The 23,569-nt window shown below is 32.0% G+C and overlaps 3 protein-coding genes across 3 annotated transcripts; 2 read left to right on the top strand and 1 right to left on the bottom strand.

Moving 5' to 3' along the window:
* Window positions 1–643: 643 nt before the first annotated feature.
* On the top strand, window positions 644–5,296 carry LOC123714327. The gene is made up of 5 exons (XM_045668548.1): window positions 644–789; window positions 1,094–1,218; window positions 3,640–3,735; window positions 4,352–4,462; window positions 5,147–5,296. Exons 1-5 carry the CDS (start codon window positions 765–767, stop codon window positions 5,252–5,254), a joined length of 465 nt encoding a protein of 154 aa, XP_045524504.1. The 5' UTR covers window positions 644–764; the 3' UTR covers window positions 5,255–5,296.
* An 11,323-nt stretch (window positions 5,297–16,619) lies between these two features.
* LOC123714496 lies at window positions 16,620–17,484 on the top strand. The gene has a single exon (XM_045668760.1). It carries the CDS (start codon window positions 16,661–16,663, stop codon window positions 17,327–17,329), a length of 669 nt encoding a protein of 222 aa, XP_045524716.1. The 5' UTR covers window positions 16,620–16,660; the 3' UTR covers window positions 17,330–17,484.
* Window positions 17,485–20,834: 3,350 nt separating this feature from the next.
* LOC123714499 (protein lethal(2)essential for life-like) lies at window positions 20,835–21,659 on the bottom strand. The gene has a single exon (XM_045668766.1). It carries the CDS (start codon window positions 21,547–21,549, stop codon window positions 21,022–21,024), a length of 528 nt encoding a protein of 175 aa, XP_045524722.1. The 5' UTR covers window positions 21,550–21,659; the 3' UTR covers window positions 20,835–21,021.
* Between the last annotated feature and the right edge of the window lie 1,910 nt (window positions 21,660–23,569).

Below are 23,569 nucleotides of genomic sequence, written 5' to 3' on the forward strand. Positions count from 1 at the left end.
GCGCCAACTCAAATATTAAATTGGCACAATCGAACTATCAAAAACATGAAATATATATTCTATATCAAGTGGAAGTAATATATATTCTATATTATCATAAATAATATATTACTTCCACTTAATCTACACTGCGCAATAGTATTAATATTTTTTTTGGTTCGTTTCATTTTAGCATACTTTCAAAATGAGGCTAATAAGAAAATACTACTTGCTACTTCAAAAGAGCATTGATAATTATTATATGATTATTAAATAGGAATATCTAAAACAAAAGGTCTTAAAAAAGTGAAATTTTAACTTATAAAAGTTATCGTGATGTTTAAAAATGCTTTCGTCTTTACGATGTATTTTATCCAAGAGAAACGATAAAAGATTAATGTTGACACACGAAAATATCCATTCCATCCATCATACATTATAGCTTTTGATGATGCACGTCACGTATCACTTCACCAATCACAATCGACAAAAACGCGCCGTCATTTCGTCGTTCGTTCCCTATTAAGAGCTGAAATACAAACCTCAAGTCTACATACAAATTAATTAATATATAGAACATAGAGCCCACTCAATAAATGTCACAGAGTATCACATACAACTGATGATGTGAAAGTTTTTATTGCATGCATCTGGCCGATAACAATCTGTCACGCGAAAAAATAAAACTGTCATGGCAAAAATTTTTACGCAGCGTGTTATTTAAAAAAATACTAAAAATTGTTTTGTTCAGCGGACTAGTAAATAAAAATGGATGAAATTGTGCAATGTTACCGAGCGTGGAAAAGAGAGGTACACAATATTGTTTTACATTGAATTACAAGGGGTAGCTATTAGTTTTGTTTTGTAAACGTATAATTCCAAAAAACTTTGATACATTTTATTACTATTCAAATGTTTATAAAGGGAATTAAATGAATGTTGTAAGTATATATAAATTTTATCGTTAGGTAACGTTTCGATTTCATTTTTTTATATTGAATTCTTTCAATTTCAAGCGATACGTATGAATTTACGACATTAAAGAGTCTAAAATGAAACAACAGGAACGTAATATTATAATATCCTATTATAGATTTCCCTTTAAAAATTTCAGACAGCAAGTTGGTGAGACGGAGGCTATTTGCGTCTCTAGTGTCATCGACAGATTTGATCGACAGCTTCGCCATGACGTACGATAATAACGATCAACATTGGTTACAAACGGTTCTTGGGCCAACGGTAGGCTATCATTTGCTTCCATAATATGCATTAGAGCGCTCAGCCCAGCGCCTAGGGGAAACCAACTTGGTATAATGAAGAATGAGAAATATAAAAAACTAGGCAGGAACTTATAACAATAGAGCTATAGAACTGAGCTATTATACATATAGAGCGAATAGACTTCTCTTATTGAACATAACACCTTAGCCATCTACACTCTTTGCACAAATCAACAATCGAATTGCTAACGTATTCGAATAGTAAATACGATTTGTATTCGAAATTTAAACAATGCTCTTGGGAATGACAAACACGACGCACATGACATGCTTTCGAATAGATAATATGTAAGGAAAACGTGTTGGCGATGACATCAACCAATGTTTTATATCGAGTAACCATTAGGTATACGACACAGGTTGAATATTTGATACGAAAAATTTCAAGCTGGCATTTGGAAACACATTTCATATATTTGAAAGTGTTCGACTAGATCAAACTTGTGACAATGAAAATTGCTTCAAACTTACATAAAATGGCTTTTTCTTTTAAAATCAAATTCTCCAAAGGCAAGAATTATTTAGCTTTTTTTGCTGCAATTTTTGTTGTAATAAACAATGGAATTCCGCTTTATTTATCTCTATCGCTTGTTCCGCGCTCTCGCTTGGATGCTCGGCTCAGGCGAAATATGACGATGAGTTATGATCGTGCTTGTAGCCGGCGTTCATTGATTTATAAGACGTTATAACGTCAAAATGATCAAAGAATCATATGCAATTTGAGGCTAAGACCTTTGTAGGGTTGTATAGCCGCTAGATTATTATTATTTACATATATTATTCTACTTTATAAACAAAAACTTATTATGAACTGTGCAATATGTTTCACCCTTTAACTGTAACTTACAAGAAAGGTAAACTAGACCTATTTACTGATTAAGAAAATGTATTATAAGATTAAAGTACACAAAATACCGAAGTTCGTTTGACTAAGCCCAGTAAACATTTACGATGAAAATATCGCCGGAGATCAGAGGTTACCACAAAATGTTCCCGTTTAATAACTGCGAAGCATTTGTCAACAATGTTTGGCATAAAGCTCGGCGTTCACTCACTATCATAGTCACCTAACAGCCGTCTCAGACATTAAATAAGATGACGAATTATAGATTTTTATTAGTTTTTGATCGGTTCAACTAATTACGTTTAAAATTAGCTCAAGTTGAGTGAAAAATTAAACCAGCTTCAAATACCTGTCAAAAATATTAACGTGGATATGCATATATTTAAAACTGAACTAAACAGTAGATATATAAATCAGAATCTTCACCGTGACATGAGTTTTAGTTTCCGAGAATTTTACATACAAACTTTTACAGCGCATGTATTTAATAGAAGACCTCTAAGATCATCTTACTCATAATATTGATAATTTTAACTACTATATCATCACTTACATTGAGGTCATACTGATGCCCTCCATTAGGAGAGTCGGTTAATTTTAATTAATTCTTTTTATTTATTTTTTTGCTTGTGTAAACAAGTTGTTACGGCAAGGTAATGTCAATAAAATCTAAAACGGTTGCCTTACGAGTATATTAGTACACGAAATAATATACATATTGAGAAATATATTTATTTATTTACACTTATGGTAACGCATAATATACAAAATCATACATATAAAAAACAAACAAAAGCAGATTACATAAGTTATTAGGCAATGGGCGGCAAATATACTGTATTTATGTAATGTATATGCAGGGTTCCTGTGTGTGCTTTACCTACTCATTATGTGGCTTTCAGTTTCCACGCCAATAACGTTCAATCGAGGTATAAGGGACGGTTTTTTGGGAACGATTTGTTTGTGTGCGCGAAGTTAACTTGTTACTTTATCGGTGCGAGCGTCGCCGAGATGTTTTATCTGTATAATAAAAATTTCTTACAATCCCCACATTTCCTATTTCACTTAGCATTTCGTTTATGCCGGTGTTTTATTTCATGGACCAAACGCTTTTTCCTACTTTATAACTAATAAACGTATTTAAGGTGTAAAATTTTTATAAAATATATTTGTGTATTTTTCGGCACAAAATTGTCGACTTCAATTAAAACGTCATAAATTTTCTACAAATGATATTATATATATTATATTATATTTAGGAATTTTTTTGTATGGAATAAACGCAAAAACGAATGCTTTACCGGTGCCTACTAGATTAAACTAGCTAAATAAAATTTACTAACTCTAACAAAACCCTTTAAACCCTGCCTACGAAACAATATATGTATGTCTGACTTAAATTATACTCCATTGCATTTCATTGTCCTACAGGTGTTGATTAGGCAAAACTATAATTTTAGTTTTAAATTATACTAATAAAGTACAATAGATCTAAACAAGTTTTTTTTTATAAGAACGTCTTGTTTGTATTTTCAGTTCACGATGTCAAGCGTCTCGTCGGCTTCAGTGGATGGCACAAAAACTCTAGTAACCAGCTTCAGGACCTGGCTGCAAGCACACGAAGAGGCTCAGGTAGGTCTTAATAATGCTAATAAAGGCATTTTCGACTACGTTACGTTTACGACTTCGAAGATGTTAAACAACGCCTGCGTCCGAACTCACGGCAATTCGTCCGGGTGTTAAATAAAGTATATAATTTAAAGTTGAAAAAATAATATGCTTGATCCATAATAAGATCAATAAATTGTAAGTTAACACTATATTTAATGATACAGCAAAGGACATTACGAAAAATAAAGTGTTATTGACAGTAATCTATATAAAACATGGCTTTAGAAATAACTTGTATATGATAATTAGTTTATAAAAAATACATTTTAAACATTGATTTTATACGTCAGTTATATGACACAACGGTCACAGATTAGTCTTATCAAATAGCCTATTTGAAGGTATTATATAACATAAGGATATACCATATACATAAGGATTGATTTGAATCATAGATCTGTAACAATACAGCATACTAGCTCCCTGCAAACGTAACCATACACATTACACATTTAGACTTATACAGTAATCCTGAGCCGTGTTTGACATGAAAAGGATATAAAATAACTTTTTGAACATGAGTTTTTTATGTATAATTATATATATATAAAATAACCACGTAATTTCTTCGTTTAAGGTAATGCTAGCTAGTGTATTAGTAGTACTGGGAATGTGGTGGCTGGTGCGAACCATCATGTCACTTCTTATCAACATCATCTGTCCAATACTCGTCGTGTTTTTTGCTGTTGTAAGTACCTATATGCTATGGAATTTAACGGATTAGCTCTTACTCATTATGTTCGCAAAGTTCTAAATTATTCTTGATAAGTATGTTTAAGTATAACTATGTGTAATGTGAGTATTTGATGATGAGTAAGAGCAAGCTTTGTGAATTAAATTACTTACTAAGTATATGGTCACCAATAATTAAAATAATTTCAATAAATATTCCTTTTGTTATTTAGATTTTGTATATTACATTACTATATTAATATGCCTTCATTGCTACTTTGATACGCTAAACCTATATAGAGAACGCTCTTAAGATTACAAAGTAAATTAGGAGGTCGCCTCTGCTGTGGAATTGTTTGTTGAACGAGTGAATGGCATTTCACTTCGAACTTTTTTCAACACTAGACATTCAATTCTCCTCACAACTCTTTCAAAAAAGATGCCCATAGAATTCTATCACACATTGAATGTCATTGAATTAAGCCGATTTGGTACACATGCTTCAGTTACAAATACACACACACACCCTTCAGACTTTCTTTGTATAGTGTCTCTGTTATTGTTTTGCCTGTAAACGTTATAATTGGCGTTAAAATTATTTTTAATTATGTTTAGTAATATGTAACATCTAAATTCTTGACGGTAAACGTTTATTTACGCAGAAATATTCATACTTATGTGATATTATCTTCAATTACAGATGTGTATACCACAGTTGCGTGCCCCACTGCTTGGTCAAAATTATCCACTTTTAGCCAACCTGATGCGTGATATTTTTTTAAAGATGGCGGAAAACATGAAGACTTAAAATTTGTCATAATATAAAAATTGTAAAATAGATTTGACTTTTCTCACTCGTTTTATTGTTTAGGAAAATTATGTATAATTGAGAACATTCTCCAACAAATTTATAACGTTTTAAGTATTTATTTTGGTTTTTTTCATAGCTAGAGCAGTGTTGGCCTTGAGGCTTCAGCGTGCAGCTCTCATCCCTGAAGTCGTAGGATCCCCGACTGTGCACCGATGGAGTTTGTTTCTATGTGCGCATTTAACATTCACTCGAACGGTGAAGGAAAACATCGTGAGGAAACCGGCTTGCCTTAGTCCCAACAAGACGACGGCGTTCGTCAGGCCCTGAAGGCTGATACTTGCCTATTAGATTAAGAAATTCTCATGAAACAGATACAGAAATCTGAGGCCCATACCTAAAAAGGTTGTTTTTTTTTCTAAACCTTGCTACTCAAATCGATTTCTATTAATGTCTCTGCACCGACTTTAAAGTTACTCAAAACAAAAATGAGACAAAATAATTTCAAGGGAACAACAATGAATGATGTATAAGAAGTTATTTAACAAACAAAGTGGCGGATTTACCAGCAGACTGAGTATCCTGGTGCTTAGGGTAGCAGATTTTTAGGCCGGCAAATTTGGAAGTGAATTTTTTTGCTACCTCCTGACATGCATGACAGTATTTCTGATCTTTTACAGATTAGAAGTCAACAAATTTTGCCAATGACTATCTTCTCTCACTTGTACATTTAGTGTAGCAAACTTCCACATTCTAGAGTAAAACAGCTGGTTCGCTACCTACCAACCAGTAATAGACCTCTGCAGGCCCAGCTCACCCTATGAGTGGAGAGAGCGAAATTACAGGAAATGTATTTCCCTCTTCCCACTATCAACCTATCACATGTCAGTCCTACATCTGGTTGGAGGCTGCGAACTGGATGGTTTGTGTTAAAAAAAAACCAATTACATTATCTTACGTGCAATTTCAACGATATTGCTGGATTGTAAAAATTATCTTGGACATGACTACAGAGTCAAGGGCGGCAAAAACTTCACAGCCTATAACTTGAAAATGACCTTGATAAAATTAACACAAGCAGCTTGTCTATAGGACCCAACGCGAGTTTTTATATTTTTACGATTTTTACTACACCATCTTTCAACTAGTACTAGATGGTGGTATAAGCTAGATACACCACTCTCGATTCTTTGGTCATGGCAACCCAGCACTAATATCTCTATATGCGCGTTTAAAATTGTTTTAATGACGAACATTGTTAGGATACCGGCACATTACCCACACAGGAGGAAACTCATGTAGCTTATATAGAAAAATGACCAACTAAAAAATATTGAAATCTCAAGCAAACAAGTCAGATTTGTAGCGCCACTGTTTTTATAAAGTATTTATTTGTTATTAAAAAAATATGTGACGGTAAAACACAAATTCGTCACAGTTTTACGGTACACCGAAGCTTCGACATTCATTATAATAATATTATAATAGAACAACAACAAGAACTCAATGAATTAATTATTAATTTCTTTAAAATAAAAAAGTAGAAAATTCAAATGATAATTGGTTTACTATTTAAAAGAGAACAAAAAAGCGTTACTTATAAAAACGGCTAGGCTACAAATTTTCACGACTGACGATGTATGAAATGTAATACAATAAGTCGACTAACCTAAAATAGAGAAAACACCGAGCTCGTTTAAGAAAATTTATAATACCTTACATCTATAAAATGGCAAACATAGGTTGGTTAGTGAGGTATATATTATATCCAACTCGTTGAACACAACCGAATAAGAAACAGCGTACTTATATTCTTATAAAGATTTCGGATTTTTACTTACCATTACTTATATTTATAAAACCGTTCATTTATAATGAGGGTTATAACAGTCATGCCTTTGTTCTTTGCGTTAGTCTATTTATAAATATGATTAAATCAAGTCTTACGTCTTCCAAATACGAAGTATACCCAGAAAGGTAAAATTAAAGAATCAATAAATTAACGAAAACTTTGTATGAATGCCGCGAAACGCCGAGGGTTTTCTGTTAGTGCATATTACTATATCAATTTATGAATATATGAATGAAGTTTGTTTTTGGTGCATGTATAGTGTCGAGTGAATATGCCAGCACAGTATCTTACAAAGTTTAATAAAATTTCCCACGATTTCAAGTTCAAGAATCCACCGTAATACCGCGCATGCGTTATAGCAACTACTGTCACAGATAATTTGATTTAATGGATTTCATTCAATATTATTACGTTAACATTTTATTCTTAAGAAAATGAAATTATGTATTTATATTTTCAAAATTTTTGTCTATATCTAAGTGATATAGATAACAATAAGGTCGTAATACGCTAGTATTAAAAAAAAGTGTTAAATATATTTTGTGTCTATTTCAAAGCACTTTTTATTTGAATTACAGAAAATTGTGAATACAAATATATTCAAATAGATTTCGTGCGTATATTGAACAATTCACGGAATAATTTTCAATTCCCAATCGTTTATGCTAACTTCTCGGTTATAAAGTTATAAATTTATTGGCCCTTTGAATACTAAAACTTTATTTCGAAGTTGTTTTAACGACCCATTCATAATATTCTCAGCTATTAATCGCAATTATAAGGTAAAATACGAATACCAGCTTTACGGATTGTTTTGTTTTAAGAACTGAGAATACATTAGAAGAAAATAACTTAGATAAATGTTAAGAAAAACACTTTTTGAACGGATTAAAGCTATGTTATTATTATTAAAACTTATAGTTATTTACATAATTCTAAATTTTTAATTGTTCAATCCGCACAAACAATCCGTGAAAACAGAGGACACCGTGAGTCATTTTTGCAAAAACCCGTCATCTTTTAGTCGATACCAACTTCGGGGCAATAAATACAGATAAAACAACTTTCTCTGCAGCTGTGATACTTTTGACATTTAACACCTTTCGTCTTCAGTCACCGTGACCACGCACACTGAAAAGTACGCAAAACGTCAGAAAAAATTTAGAATTATGTAAATTACTATAAGTTCTAATAATAATACATATCTTTAATCCGTTCAAAAAGTGTTTTTCTTAATGTGTAAAAGCTAATTTAACAAAAGACAATACTATAACAAATGTTATTAAATTCATGACGCTCAGTGGTCATATGTTTAGTCGTGAAACCTTTTGTTTGATTTTTTGATTTTGATGTTTGTATGTGTACGAATTCATTGATAATTGAACATCCAAAAAAACCTATAAAACAAATGTAAATACCTGAGGCTATGTCATACAGCAACTCGTATAGTCTAAGATATAATTTAGCTCATAATATAATTATAAGATGATAAATACGTCTCAAAGGACGTACAAATCACACGTCAAACTTTGAAAACTACTAGTGTGACGTCACATCCTGTGATGTGTTAGAAATCTGACAGGACAATTTCTTAAAATCAAACTTTATGTTTTACAGACCTTAATTAATCCAGTAGCGTTATTCTCCTAATTTGAGTTTCAGCTGTCATTTGATTAAATTTTGATTTCAACGTAATAAACTTTGTGTTGTTAATCGAATGCTATTTATTAAAATTAAGTTATTAATTGCTTAGTAAACCAAGAAATAGTATATATCCTGAATATAGATATAAATATATTATAAATGAATGTAATATACACACGAAACGCGTCAAATATGTACAGCGATATTTTCAATTTTATTTCTATTTGTATTTTTATTTTTAACGGCTGTCACTAGTGTCTGCCCGAAAAGATAATCCGGAGAGGTGTTGGTTTTTTGGTGCATTGACAATAGAGCTATAGGGACGTCGCTTTCCAGTCTTATTACTCAATATGAAAAAATCCTGACTACAGTAGAACCCGTGTAAGACTATCACGTTTAATACGATTTCTCGCATAATAGGCCACTTTACGCCAGTCTCTGCAACTTGGGACATATTTTCATACATTTCTTAACGCTTAATACGATTCGTCATCCCGTTTAATACGCCTGAGCCGAAAGGTCTAACCTAGCGCCCCCAGAAAGGCCCCCAGCCCGCACGTGAAGAAACCGAGATGCTGCAGGGTTTTCCTGGATATTCTTCCATTGATGACAATGTAGCACCGTATGAAATTCAATCAATTGAAGATCTTATTGAGAATGTGAATAACACACAAAACGAGGCCCCAAGTGATAATAATGAAGACGAAGATGAGTCAACTCCGGTTTTGTCAATCGCCCAGGCTGCAGCTGTTAATGATTTAAGCCGCTATGTAGGTATGTTCTTTTAGTCAAAGCGAAGATGATAAAAAAAGTACAAATTTAAATTATGTTGAAAATCTTTTAATTGCTAATGCATCAAAATCTTTCTGTCAAACCAAATTAAGTGATTATTTTAAATTATGTAATTCATAATTTAATACCTATATATATCAAAATTAGAACGTAATACATAATAGTATGTAGTACGTTTTATTTTTCCTATCCCGCATAATACGTTTTCTCGCTTAAGACATGTTTTTGATATTTAAATAATTATGAAAGGACGCATGTTAGGTATATTTGTGCAAGTTCCCTGGTGATCATTCCTAAGTAGGGCACATATTTGTGATATTTTATATCCTTAAAATTCAGCTAGACCCCTCATAACAGCTTCGTAGAGTATTAATTGGACGAGGGCTACGCAGTGCTAACAATGTAGGCCTGTGCCTAAATGACTTTTTCCGCGGGATCCCAATGTTGCGACATCAGCGCTGCGGGTATTGACAGAACTACAATTATAACTCCATACGAAAAAAGTGCTTCCGCTATTGAAAGTTTTTTTGAAAGAAGGGCTTTGAATTTATTACACAATATAGGATAATGAAATAAATGTCAAATACAGTTATGTATGATTTACGGTGGAATTTTATTGATTTACTTTTGTTAAATAAGATTATATGTTTAAAGGCGTTCACACACGATGTATTGAAAATATAACGCAATCCCACTTTTCATAGCCTTAAGTGAGGTCTGAAGTAGAGAGGTCTGAATATTAGTATCAATATAATGTCGTAACCAGCAACCGTTTGGTCCCAAATATTATTTATTAACTGGTTTACTTTGTATCCATATTGGAGGATACGTATAGAAAAATGTCTGATCGCCATAATTTGGTATTAGTTTATTTACAAACGCTCGTCATACTCAAGAAAACTTAAATACAAGATTTAACGTGAAATACACTTATATAGGCAAACAAAATACAACATAAAATGCATTGATTCAGAAATTATAAGCAGTGGAGGGAGATTTTATGTATATCCTAGACCTAGCTCGTTTATCAGAATGCTCAATCTGGATATTGGTGACAATCGTTAGAAAACAAAGGCGATCAAAAACTATTTTAATCAATTATATTGTCGTGAGTACATATTATAAAAGATTTTTAAATCAGGCACTGGGGTGGCCAGGCCGGGTTAGTCAGTGGTTCGATAGCTCAGTCTCTTCCTACGTTAGATTAGACGAAGTGTATAACTTCCTCTCTACACGATACGGTTAGCTTAGTACTCAAGAATATCGTTGGCAATTTTGTAAGCTTTTGCAGCTCAACTTAGCGGCTCTTACACCCAGGAATTTGCGATTTAATGACTTTGCCATGAGCCTACGTTTGATCGGAAATGTCACTGAAAGTGACATTCAGATGTGCTAACCAGGTTTAAATATATTTTGGGCTTTTTTAAAATACAAATGGGCAGTAAACTAAATACATAGTTTTATTATATTACTAAGAATTATATTATTATTGGAGAGTCGACGCTACGCAAAGTAGAAAATATACAACGACTTTATGTTTCACCGTCACATATATTTATGTTGTATTCTATAATATGTTAGTAAATAATAATCATATTGAAGACACCCTTAGTTTTGCCTCTAGTTAGCTTTAAAAAATCGGACAGATTATATGAATATAGACAACATCTAGAAAGGTATCCAAATGTAAACAAAAGTATATTTCGATTATATAGTAATTGTGCTAAATACGGTTATATCCAAGCCATATAAAGATTTATCGTATTTTATACTTAAGTAATCTAAATAGATTTATGGAAATCCATACATTGGTTGTACACAGTCCGCTAAATAAATAACATATTGTATCCACGTATCATTCTTAAAAACCACCCCAAAGTTTACTCCAAAGTCAAACATATGACCTTTATATGCAAGTTTGAATTTTCAGTTAGAACCGTTCAACATTGCTCGAGTAACACGATAGTGCACTCCCAACTTTAATTGTCGTAAACTTCGATCTCAGAACAATATCAGCTGTAACAGAATGGTGAATGGTTCAATTAATTTATCAGAAATCTATAAAGTGGAATATTTTAATAGGGAATACTGGCACGAGCGTAATAACCTATTTCTAGAATGTTACCTTATTGCTGTCAATACGTTTTCGGTAGGTCATGCGCTTTGACTATTACGCAAAGACTTTTTCAAACGCACTCATGTTACTTTTAATAATTAAATCATTATTATTCATTCGATATATTTTTATATTAAGTGCCTTCTGTATCAACCAACATTCACTATTTTGGTGGGACTTGAAACAGTTATTATACTGCGTCAAATTTAAGGAGATATCCTAGAGTTATCGGGAAACCCGTGCAGGTATCGACCTTCCCCAAGTACAGCGTGGCTCAGGTCCATTTCTTTTTAATTTTGATTTCCAACGGAAGAGCTTTCCCATCTCAGCCAATTACTTTCCGTTTGAAAGCTGTATGCACTAAATATACAACAAACATATAGAACGCTCTCTTATGTTCACAAGTTGCTTTTAATGAGAAATAGGGGCGATATCGCCGGTCAGACGGTAAGCACTGACTTCGACAGAACTTATTGTGAAGGAAGACTCTATTTACAGTAAATTTAATTGGCTCCCTAACAACTATCCGCTCACCGTCTACAATTGCTACTGACACCTGGCATATACTCAAACAACTCAAACGATTATCTTAAATGTTATCTTAAAGCAACATTCCAGACTAACGTTTGACACCTTCTCACTAACTACCAAACGGCATAAGGACAAATCAAGCAAATCTTTTTCGCTCACAACATTCGCATATTTTTTCCTGCTTTCTTAGGGCATTTTTGTATAAGAAACTTAATTCTTTGTTGAGTATTTACAGCCGAATTTTATTACAGCTCAATATGCAACTGAAAATTTGGTATCCAAACTTTAAATTCAATTATTTCACACACCCTTACACATATTCACACACCTACAACAGCTCGTGATTTGGTTTTGTTTTGTTACGACGGGAATTTTAAAGGCCCATTATAGACACCAGATGTACAATACAGCATGGAAACCCGTAAAATGAAAAACATATTGCAAAGAAGCAAATACAATATAGTAATTCAAGTATAGATATAAAATTGTATTTCATGTTAAGTTATTTAATTTTTATGCTGACAAGTATTTTCTTTCCTAATTATCTAACCGAATTGTAATGCATATTTTTACTTATAAACACATTTTCTCATTATATTTATATAAGAAATAACATAATGATAATATCTATCTTTTATTTATATTGTTATTTTCTCTGTCACCAATATGTACTTCAGACAAAAGAATAATACATGCAAATAGTAATAATAATAATAGTAATAGGTTCACGCAAGTACTTAGTCCATAAGTATTGTGGAAACCTCAAGTTACGTCAAAAATTTAATCGTTTTATATAGTATATGTATTAACATAATTGATAAATAACAGTCTGATTAAGAAAATGCTTATGATAATGATTACCTTATTACGTTGAGCATTATGTTATCATAACTATCCTTTTATGTAAATATATTTTTATTAACTATTGTTAAGTTAATGTGAACTACGAATAAACAAATGTTCAGATAGTACAAGATGACTGATTAGGGAAATTAAAAATAGTATTAAGCTTGAGCTAACTTTAATTCCACTTCTTAATGTGACGTAAATTATTTGCAAATAAATAAGGAAACGGAAACAAAATTGCATCATTAATTCTCCCGGCCAGCGTTTTTTATTTCCTGTGACGTTTAAGGGGATTAAGATAAAAATTGACTTCAATTTACATAATTATCACTTTCATCTAATTTTCGCCCGCAGCTTCATTCATTCATTTGCCATTTTTATTATTTGATATAGTTTTAAAAGGTTTGTTATCTCAAAGAAAGTTATTAGACTGAAACATAAAAAGTATTTTCAATCCATTATAATAATCCTTATTTATTTCTTTGGATTACGCGAATTCTAGGTATTTTTAATAAATATAAACACAAATTTATTTTATACCTCTCGCTGATAATGCATTTCGCATTTCGCGTTTATTACTTATGTTTCGAGTAAGTTATATTTCGAGTTTGAGTCACTATGACGATTTTTTTATCGTTTACATCATTACTGACTAAACAAACTGCATTGCTATAGTATTACTGAATTTAATTGAATGTTAGCACTAGACTACTACTATTTCTTTTTAATTCAAATTTGTGTTTGTGTTTTGGATGAGCTTATAAGCTATACAATAATGTTACACAGAAGTATAAAGACGCAAGGAAGAAGTGGTTCCTTGCTTCTTTATAGCTTGTTACACGGCATCTACAATTTTTTATGATAACTATCAACGGCAAAAAGTATTAGCTCCCTTGTGGTCAAACACAACGAGAAACATCTGGAGGTAGGTTAGTTGGTTGAAGGTAGTATACTATAAGTACATCTGACAGAGACAGCCGCATAGATTCAGTATAATAGTGGCTAATTAAAATGTTCTTGATATAATTAACTATTTAATTATAGTTTTATAATTATACATATTATGATTGTTTGCTGAGTAAAATGAAGTGTCTCTTAACTAAAGCTGGAAAATATTTTTATTTAAAATACCGTATGAGTAGGGAATGCAATCCCGATCCGAATCGAGATCGAGATCCCGTGTAATTTTTCGGGATCAATCTCGAAGCATAATATGACGAGATCCCGTTCGAGATTGACGGGGTTGGGCTGCAATGGTCAGCGATTCTACACACATCCGCTAGGGACGCTTCACGCGACATTGCACATTACATAGGGTACATTGCAATGGACATTACATACCGGTTAGCAGATAGCACTATAGAAGATACTCTTTTTTTAGAAGTTACTTTCAAAATCACCCCAATTTCCATCACTTTTTAATCTCCTTGAGCTATACCTACTTTTGTTTTGATTATGATCATGTAATTAAAATTGTTAGTTGTTTAGTTAGTAATATTAAAGGATAAAGGCTTTTGTTTTATTTCAAATACTATTTTATTTTAATTAACCTCACTATCACAAACATGCAGTTTTCATCGTATTCAGTCATGTAAATTTTTTTTAAACTATACGAGATTTCTAAAATTTCGGGATCCCGCGGGATTAGAAATATCAATCTCGAATTCACGATCTCGAGTCGGGTTTGCATTCCCTACGTATGAGTATTTAGATAATAAGCGATATCATCTAGTCGACCCAAAACTAGGAATTCAAAATACTTTCGAATCAGTAGCGCTACGTAACATGTTTTAATCTGTGAGAGAAGGTTAGTGTAGACAACTAGAATTAGAACCGAAACTTACTACATACGTGTTAAAAGATAAATTTCTAGATAATATACTGCTCTAGCTCAGTTCTGAAATTATTAAATATTTTTATATAACCCATAGTAGCCTAGCAGGCACGCGACCAGGAAGATCTGAGATATAGGCAGCAGGGGAGTTTCAAATCTCCGCTTTCCTAAAAATAGACTTTATTTGCTTAAAAGGCTTGGCGTCTCCCGCCGGGCCCAGGTGAAGACAACTACGGAAATATTCTCATGATATTTATGGGCGAGTCGAACCCCGACGGCCGTCTTTGGTTGCATCTCGTTTAGTAATTCTCGCCTCAATACTGGGCACAACGCTTACGCGGGAACACAGGTCCAACACGTAGAGGCCGTTGTAAACTTCACAAAGGCAGTACACGGTCGATGTAATTATTGCAATATGGGGATTTGGTGGACTGGGGCTATTGAAAATTTCAGCATCAAAATTACTATGGTATTAGTACATATAATCATTATTATCATTAAGAGAAACGCCGTTAGTCTCTAAATTCCAATAGTATATAGAACCCGACATTTGTTTACACTTTACATATAGTTCTCACAAAGCTGATGAACTGTGTGATGGCTTGGCACAAAAACAAGGTCGGGATTGGTATCGCAATTGAGAGATGCATAATAATCATTAATACTATATCCGTTACCATGGTTACGATATTTAGTCTCGTTTTCGATTTTTGTGGTGTATCCTTTTGCAGTATATATTTTATATTACGAAATATAATGTAATGGACCGTTTGATAATAACAATTAAAAACAATGACCTCTAAGTCTAACTAAAATTCATGGAAATATAATATTTTGCATGCCACTGTTATTTAAAGTAATTTCTTATATCTGATTTATTGTAATTAAATTCTTCCATAGTAAGTGACATTTATTTTTTCAATGCTGTTTTTGGACTATTTATAAAAAAACTCAAGAGATAATGATTGGACGCCATTTTTAAAGAAATAATACTTTTATTTTATTTTATATACGTATTTGTATCTAGTAGTAGTGATACAAATCAGTTGGATCAGTTGGATAAAGCTGACTGGACAAAAATGTTACATTAACATGTTGTTAAATATTTTTTAAATACATACATTTTTTATAGATTCCCTGTAATTTATATAGTCCGAAAAATACTATCAAATCACACAAATGTTACCCATATCATAGTCAAACTACCACGTAATGTTGGTAATCATTTCGATCGGTATTTTATTGATAAAATTCCCGCATAGAATTGTTTTACGACTGGGTGATTTTAAAACAGATTTTGAAATGCTTAAGTATAGTTATTGAATTGTATCTACTATATTATTTATTAACCCCTCACTTCCGTGAGAAAAAATACCAGAAAATAATGCTGGAGTTCACAAAATGTCAAGGTAATCCCTTTATATGTTTAATCTCGCATCTCTAGCGCTATACTATTTTATAAGAATAAAACCAGGTCCAGAAGTTTAAGGCAAGAAAAGTAAAACCTATATACATAAAATGATACAAAGTCTATGTTTTGGTATACATTTTGTTTCAATGAAAAAGATTAATAACCTAAAAAATTATAATGAATTTCTTGTTTAATTATTTCCTAAATAAACAGTTAATATATAATTTCTAAATAATCCCCGGACTTTACTTTTAGTCGCAATTCATGTTTAAACACTCCAGAATATACTGATAACGCGATACACTATGACCCGCACGCAGCTATATATATGACAGAACTACGGCACTAAAAGTCAGTCTAAACAGTACTATAGAGCGACAATGTTGCTAATCTTAATCGGTTTGGTGGCCGCCGCCGGCGCAGCCCCACGCTTCCCCTTCAGCGATGAAACAAGCCTAGAAAATATGTTCAACGATAATATGTTTAGCATGAAGAATTTCTGGCAACAATTTGGCAGAGAAATGGCGACACTCGAACAAAGAATATCGCAAATGTCACGAAATTTACCTCACGTCGTCACAAAGGAGGGAGTTGAGGGTAACGAATACAAAATAGAAATTCCCCTAACTGGCTTCCAAGAAAGCGACATCTCCGTCAAGGCCAGACCGGGGCTACTGAAAGTTGTGGCGCAGCATAATTTTGGTCCGGGTTCAACCAGTAACTATATCATTGCAAGATCCTTGCCTGAGTTCGTGGGAGCAAGCGGTGACTGGACATACGAAAATGGCATCCTCAAGATAGTATTCCCCTTAAACAATAATGCAAGTGAAGGTCCTGATCAACAAACTGTTGCACCTAATCACAGCCGTGAAGAAATCGAAACAGACAACACAGACACCGGTGCCAACGCTGATATTGGGTTAGATAAAACAGGACAAGAGTCTGAATTAATGACCAATGAAATACCGTCGAAGAGACCAGTAGAAGGAACAACTTATGCCGAAGGACTGAAGGACGACTACGAATTTGTGCCGCTATCTAGATACTAAGTTTTGTTATAATGATTCAAAATTTTAATTATAAAAATTTCAAACTAAATCAATATTGTATTTCCGTATAAAAATAGAACATATGAACAAAGGTTACTGTTTGTAGTGAAACTGATTGTGATATTAAAAACATTGTTTAAAATGTGTTATTGGAACCAGGTGTTTCTGATATAACAAAGTCTTCATTCGTTACGTATTTAATCAAAATTATATTAAAGTCTATGTTTAAAGGTAATGGAAAATTTCTGTAAAAGTTTATAGCTTCTGTCTTTATAAGAATTTTTAAATACTTTCTGTTTAAAAACAATTAAAACGGTAAATAACTTAAATACTATGTCACGATCCAAAGTGTTTAATAACCTTATTTTATATGAATCGTGTAGCGATAATAATTTCACAACAATAGCTAAAACAATCATACAAGAGAGAAAAAAATATAATACAACTTAAACCCTATTAGCATATTTTTTGGTGTCTAATATTTTTTTATGAAATAAGACTTTCAGTTATTAAGACAAAAAGATAACTTAAAGGATGGACAAACAACGGGAAGCCTTATTATAGGAATTGAAACCACGTAACACTAGTAAGAAAATATTAAACTCAGTGTAAGAAGTACGTTAACTTAATTAACAAAAATAAATATTTTCAGGTCAGGTCTTTAAGCATTAATGGACAAAAACCACTCAAAAATACTAGTAGCGCTGCAACCTTTTAAGTTGGGATAATAAGTCGGTTATTCATGATCATTTGTTTTTTTTGTAATATGTATGTTTTTGGGCCTAAGACATCTTTGAGCGTACGAGTAAATAGCGCACATAGATACGTAGTCCATCAGTGTACAGCAAGGAAACGAAGCTACGACCTCAGCCAAGCCAAGCAGCCAAGAAGCCAGCACTGGCTTCACTGTATTTGTTAGAAAAAACAGGATGCTTAGACAAATTTTATAATTCATGTCATTTTCTTTACATTTTTTTTACTTTAATGATATCATCAAAGTTCAAAGTATACAACTTCCTCTTTCAATTAACTTATCATTATTCAGAATGAAGTAACAGTTATAAAAAAATAAGTACGTAAGATAGTCTTTATTGACTAATACTCAGGAAAGTAACATACAAATATTTACATATTTAGAAAATGAATAAAGTTTACTATTTGGGGAACATACATAAGATTATACGAAAAGACAATGTAGGTTTACTGAAACGGCAAGTTTTAATTTGCTAGAAGAAACACACAGATCGTTAAAGAGTAATATTTTCCTCGATAATTGTCAATATTACTAACAACACTGATAAAATACACAGATTATTTTCTCTTAAGGAAAACGTCCAACGTTATCACCAATTAAGTTATTTTTTTGCATTCTTGAATTTGTGTTTACACATAAGTGTATACGTATAATTATATTTTTTCCATGAAGTATATATTTCTACACTATGAGTATGAATTTTAAACTTAGTGAAATTTAGGGTAAAAACAGCCTCTCTAAATTTTAACAAGCCGGCAACGCACGCGGGAGCCCTCTGACATAGACATAGGTCTATATAATATCACTTAACATCGCAGAACCTCCTGGTCGTTACAAATATTTTATAAATATAAAGTCCTTAAACAGTGAACTCCTGATAGGCCACCAATATTTACACACGCAAAAGTGTGCCCATACTGCCTTAGTTCAACTCTCCCACTTATGTGTAAACCCTTTTACTTCGTCTACTTTCCAAGTCTTATTAAATTCACATTTTATAAAAATTTGTGAGTAAAGTGTAACGAAAAATCCTCCATTTAGTATGCATGCATGAGTTTAATATTTTTCGAATAAATCTGTTGATAGCGGAAAGCAATAGTTATGTTCCGTGGGCATCATTCATAGTTATTATTAGCAGGAAAATGTAATTTTCTACACGACCAATGTCATGCAAGGTGAACTATAGGCTGTACATTAGATCTATACACATCTACACAGAGGAAGTCGCATCATATGATTACGTACCTTATTAATACATAATTATATTTATACAAATTACGGCTAAATGTACCGAAGATATTACATGTGTATTATAGGTTGGAGGTACTGGACCTCGCACCAACCCCAAGAAGGTCTAGTGTCCATCCCCGGTTGCCGAACTTATACACTTATAATCGTCAGAAAAGAAATACATATTAAATGCTTTTAATTTTACATTTACTGCCAGTTCTCAAATCAAGGGCGTAGAACCGAAGAGAAGAACTGGCAAGAAAGTCTCCGTCATTCTTTTTAAGCGCCAAGATTGTTTTACACAATTTTTGTAAGCAGGTGCCATTACACTATGTTCCACATGACTTCTTAAGTAATTAATAGCTAATTAATAATAATAAAATAATAAAAATCACTCTGGGTCAGTACCCAGAGTACATATTTGTCAGAACAGGTTGTTACGAATTAAGGCAATAAAACCTATACAATAAAAAAGTTGTTGACTAAATGTCAAATAGACCGACAAATCTGAAGTCTTACAAGGTTTTAATGATTAAAAATTTTGTAGCTCGCCGTTGAACAACACATTTGTGTGACTCAGGACATGAAAAAGTTAGTCATAAAATTTGCATAACAATCTATAATCGTGATATACAAACACAACATTGTTTTTGCGCATTCTCTTTATATTGAAAATGCACGAATTAAATTGGAAATCATAATTATAAAAAAATGTAACTATACAAAATTTAACATTTAACTTATTCTTATGGGAATCAAACAATAACATACTTCTGACGATTAGGTAAAGAAGAGGTAATTTTACTTTATTACACATTTTGGCCTTATTTATTTTCCCAATGAAGCGTTAATTCATAAATTATATTTTATATGTAAATTTTGTAAATACTAAATTTTAATACCATTACTTAGATTAAAATGTACTCAGCGTCATCTATCGATTTAATAGTAAACTATTTAAACATTCACTACTGAATTGTAAACTAAATATGGGCGACAGATGTCGCCAATTACAATCAATTTAATTTCAATTTATCAATTAAATTCACTATCAGATTGCGTCTATTATGTTTTTTTATCTTACTTTAATTGAAAAATATTATACATGTGTATGGTATGGCGCATGTTCTTTAACCCTATAGAAGTTAAATCAAAGAAATTAATAAATGAATGAAGTTAAAAAACCTAACCCAATGTGATTCACTGGGAATTGAGATAATTTTCATTTTGTAAGAGATGGCGCATTATACTACGTATTTATGCTTACATCTTTATAAAAAAATGAGCCGCAAAAGGGAGAGTTGTGAATTTTATATACATAATATAACAATCTCATCTACTTACTACTCGTATGAAGTTGCCTAATTATTGTCAGTGACTTCTATTTATTATATTAAAATATTAAGTACAACTTTAAAGCATTGGAATTAGTCCGCAAAAGATTTGTCTCATTTCGAATTTATATAGCTACCAATATATAAACATGTGTTTCAACGAGTATAAAAAGTAAAAATAACCCCATGACTAGAAATAATTTATTATATTAAAACATAAATAATGAGGTGTTGCTGTGACAATTAAAAATAATTCCTTATCTCAATGACATCTCACTGAAATCAGCGCAAGAATAACCCACAAAACAATTACAATCACGAAATCTCACAAAGTAAAACATGCAGAAAATTCGTAGAGAGAAAGACTTAAACGCCTAATCAGTCTTTTCACCTTCCAGCTGCTTCTTCACCGGCCCAGTCTGCACAATGGGAACAATTCTCTCATTCGAAGCCTTTGGCGGTGCTTTCAATGGAGCTGTGATGGTAAGCACACCATCCGAGGACAGCTTAGAGATCACAGCAGACTCCTCAATACCTTCTGGTAGTTGATAACGTCTTGAAAACCCTCGTGAAATGAATCCATGTTCATCCTGCCTCTCTTCGTGCTTGGCTTCAACAACTAAAAACCCATCAGCAGTTTTCACAGAAATGTCTTCGGGAGCGAAGTGCTGAACATCCAAATTGATTTGAAACTTGTTCTTTTCGTTTTTAATTGTAGATCCTTCATCCTGGTTTGATGCCCGAAGATTTCTCCATGGTCTGTAGTAATTATTGTTCGTTTGCGGCACAGCCACAATCGTCAAATAATCATTCGGCGTCAGTCCTAAGCCAAAATGTTGATCCATTAAGTGTTGTCGTGTTCTAGGACGCTCAAAATCCATGAAGAACGGATAAATAGACATTTTGAATCAATTAATTCACTTTTTACAGAAAACTTTCGAAAAGCAAATTAAATATCGCTTAACAGTATCTCCCAAGTCTCACTTAGCTTTTGACAGAATGACGCTATAAAACGCCGGTAAAGTATTTATACATGCCAACGACATCTGGTAGTGAGTGGAAATGCGTCGAATTATCTAGAATATTAAGGAAACTGATATGCTAGAACTTTCCAGGCATGACGCCCTTGTCCTATAGTTTAAGTTAATACAGAGATCTTGCACATTTGGCTAACTTTAAAATATTGTTATTTTGTTTTTGTCATTATTAGACAAATAGCAAGGAAAAATAAATAAATATAATATTTCTAATATAAATTCAAAAATTTAAGAATTTTGATATTATAATAGTTGGTTTATTGTTAAAGTAATGGACTTACTAGCATGTGAGTCATCTTTTTTAATGGTATAATTTAATGTGATGTAATGTGAAGGTCAAATAATGTTAAATTATCAAAAGTTTTTTGATAAAACTTATAAAATGTTGGCAAGCTATGACTTAAGGATTTTACTACTCGACAACAGATGTCGCATGTTGTTTCTACGAAATTCTATTTCCAGAAATTTCTTTAGATGTTTTTTTAAAGTACAACGTAGGGAGATTGTAATTTTGAAATCGACAATTCTTTCATATGTTTATAAAATATGGACTTCACTATAAGTTTTAATTAATTAATAAAAATACTTACTACATATTTATATATTAAATACAGCATGTGATATTTTATATATTAACTATGTAATATTTTCTAGAGCTTTATACTTTCTTTACAGCTGAATTGAGAGACATGTTGTCAATTGAACATTGCCTGAAGACATCGTTTTCTATCTTGATGGCATCATCCTAACTTAATAAATACGGTTATTATAATATTTTCAAATGGTTTCTATTTGCATATTATCAATTTTAAAAATACCAACGTTTATTTAAAGAAATCAAATACATTCATGAAGATTATTATCTTTTTTTTCTAATAATTACTAATAATATAGCATTCTCATTGGTAGTTATGCTATTTTTGGTATATCGTTGAAGAAGTCGTAAGAGACTAGTAAAATGCAAATAATCAACGCGGGCAGAAGCCTAAAATAATATATGATATTTTAGGGAATAATGTTTTATTGTTTTTGTCACCTATATATGTAGATAGTATCTATCCATCTACCTATATCAGATGTAGCCTCACAAAAAGAACGGGGCTTACCCTACTGATTTGAGGTCTGTTTCTTCTACAAAATAATAAAATTTTTCTAGAAGAAAACGTTATCTACCCTGGCCTCGAACATGTTCTTAGTTCTGAACAAATTGACTAAACAATATTAATAGATATTTAATAGCATGATTTGTTTTCTAAGCGTGTCATTTATAGTATATTTATTTTTTTCGTAATCCTACGGTTAACATAAATGATAGTTATTAAAATCAATTGTGGTATAGATATATTAACAAAATGTTCAAACATTTAAAAAAGGACAAAAAAGCAACAAAATCAGTACACTTTAACTAAAATAATACCTATTTGTTTACCTACACTAAATCAATTTCAATACACAGGTGATATCTACAGAAGATCACCTCAAGGGCATTTAAATGCATTCAACGTAGTTAGTAATCGTACAAGTATTTGTAAACACTACCTATTTTTAACCCGTTCGCAATGTATGCCATAATCTATAATTATTTATATTCTACCTCAGAATACATATGACTTAATGCTAACAATATTGAAGCTTTCTCTTTTCTTTAGTATCTAACTTTTTATCTGTTTATATATTTTATTATGTTTAGTGGTTAGCACAGAGGAGTAACAAACTAAATGCGCCTTCAAATGAGGTTATTCTTTACAGTATATAGATGAGTTGAACAATGTTGATGAAGACAATTAACATGAAAAGGGCAAACCAACAAAAAAACTGTCAATACCATGGTGATAGGCCACCTACTGTTATTCACAAGAAAAGGAAAAAATAAATACATTATAAA

The sequence above is a fragment of the Pieris brassicae genome, chromosome 9, assembly GCF_905147105.1.
Source record: "Pieris brassicae chromosome 9, ilPieBrab1.1, whole genome shotgun sequence".
NCBI classification, from domain to species: Eukaryota; Metazoa; Arthropoda; class Insecta; order Lepidoptera; family Pieridae; genus Pieris; species Pieris brassicae.

Excerpts from the sequence above, each read along its gene's own strand:
- LOC123714496 (XM_045668760.1), top strand. The coding sequence starts at position 16,661 with ATGTTGCTAATCTTAATCGGTTTGGTGGCCGCCGCCGGCGCAGCCCCA.
- LOC123714327 (XM_045668548.1), top strand. The coding sequence starts at position 765 with ATGTTACCGAGCGTGGAAAAGAGAG. Across the intron at positions 790-1,093 it reads ACCGAGCGTGGAAAAGAGAG|ACAGCAAGTTGGTGAGACGG; the intron begins GTACACAATATT and ends TAAAAATTTCAG. Across the intron at positions 3,736-4,351 it reads AAGCACACGAAGAGGCTCAG|GTAATGCTAGCTAGTGTATT; the intron begins GTAGGTCTTAAT and ends TCTTCGTTTAAG.
- LOC123714499 (XM_045668766.1), bottom strand. The coding sequence starts at position 21,549 with ATGTCTATTTATCCGTTCTTCATGGATTTTGAGCGTCCTAGAACACGA.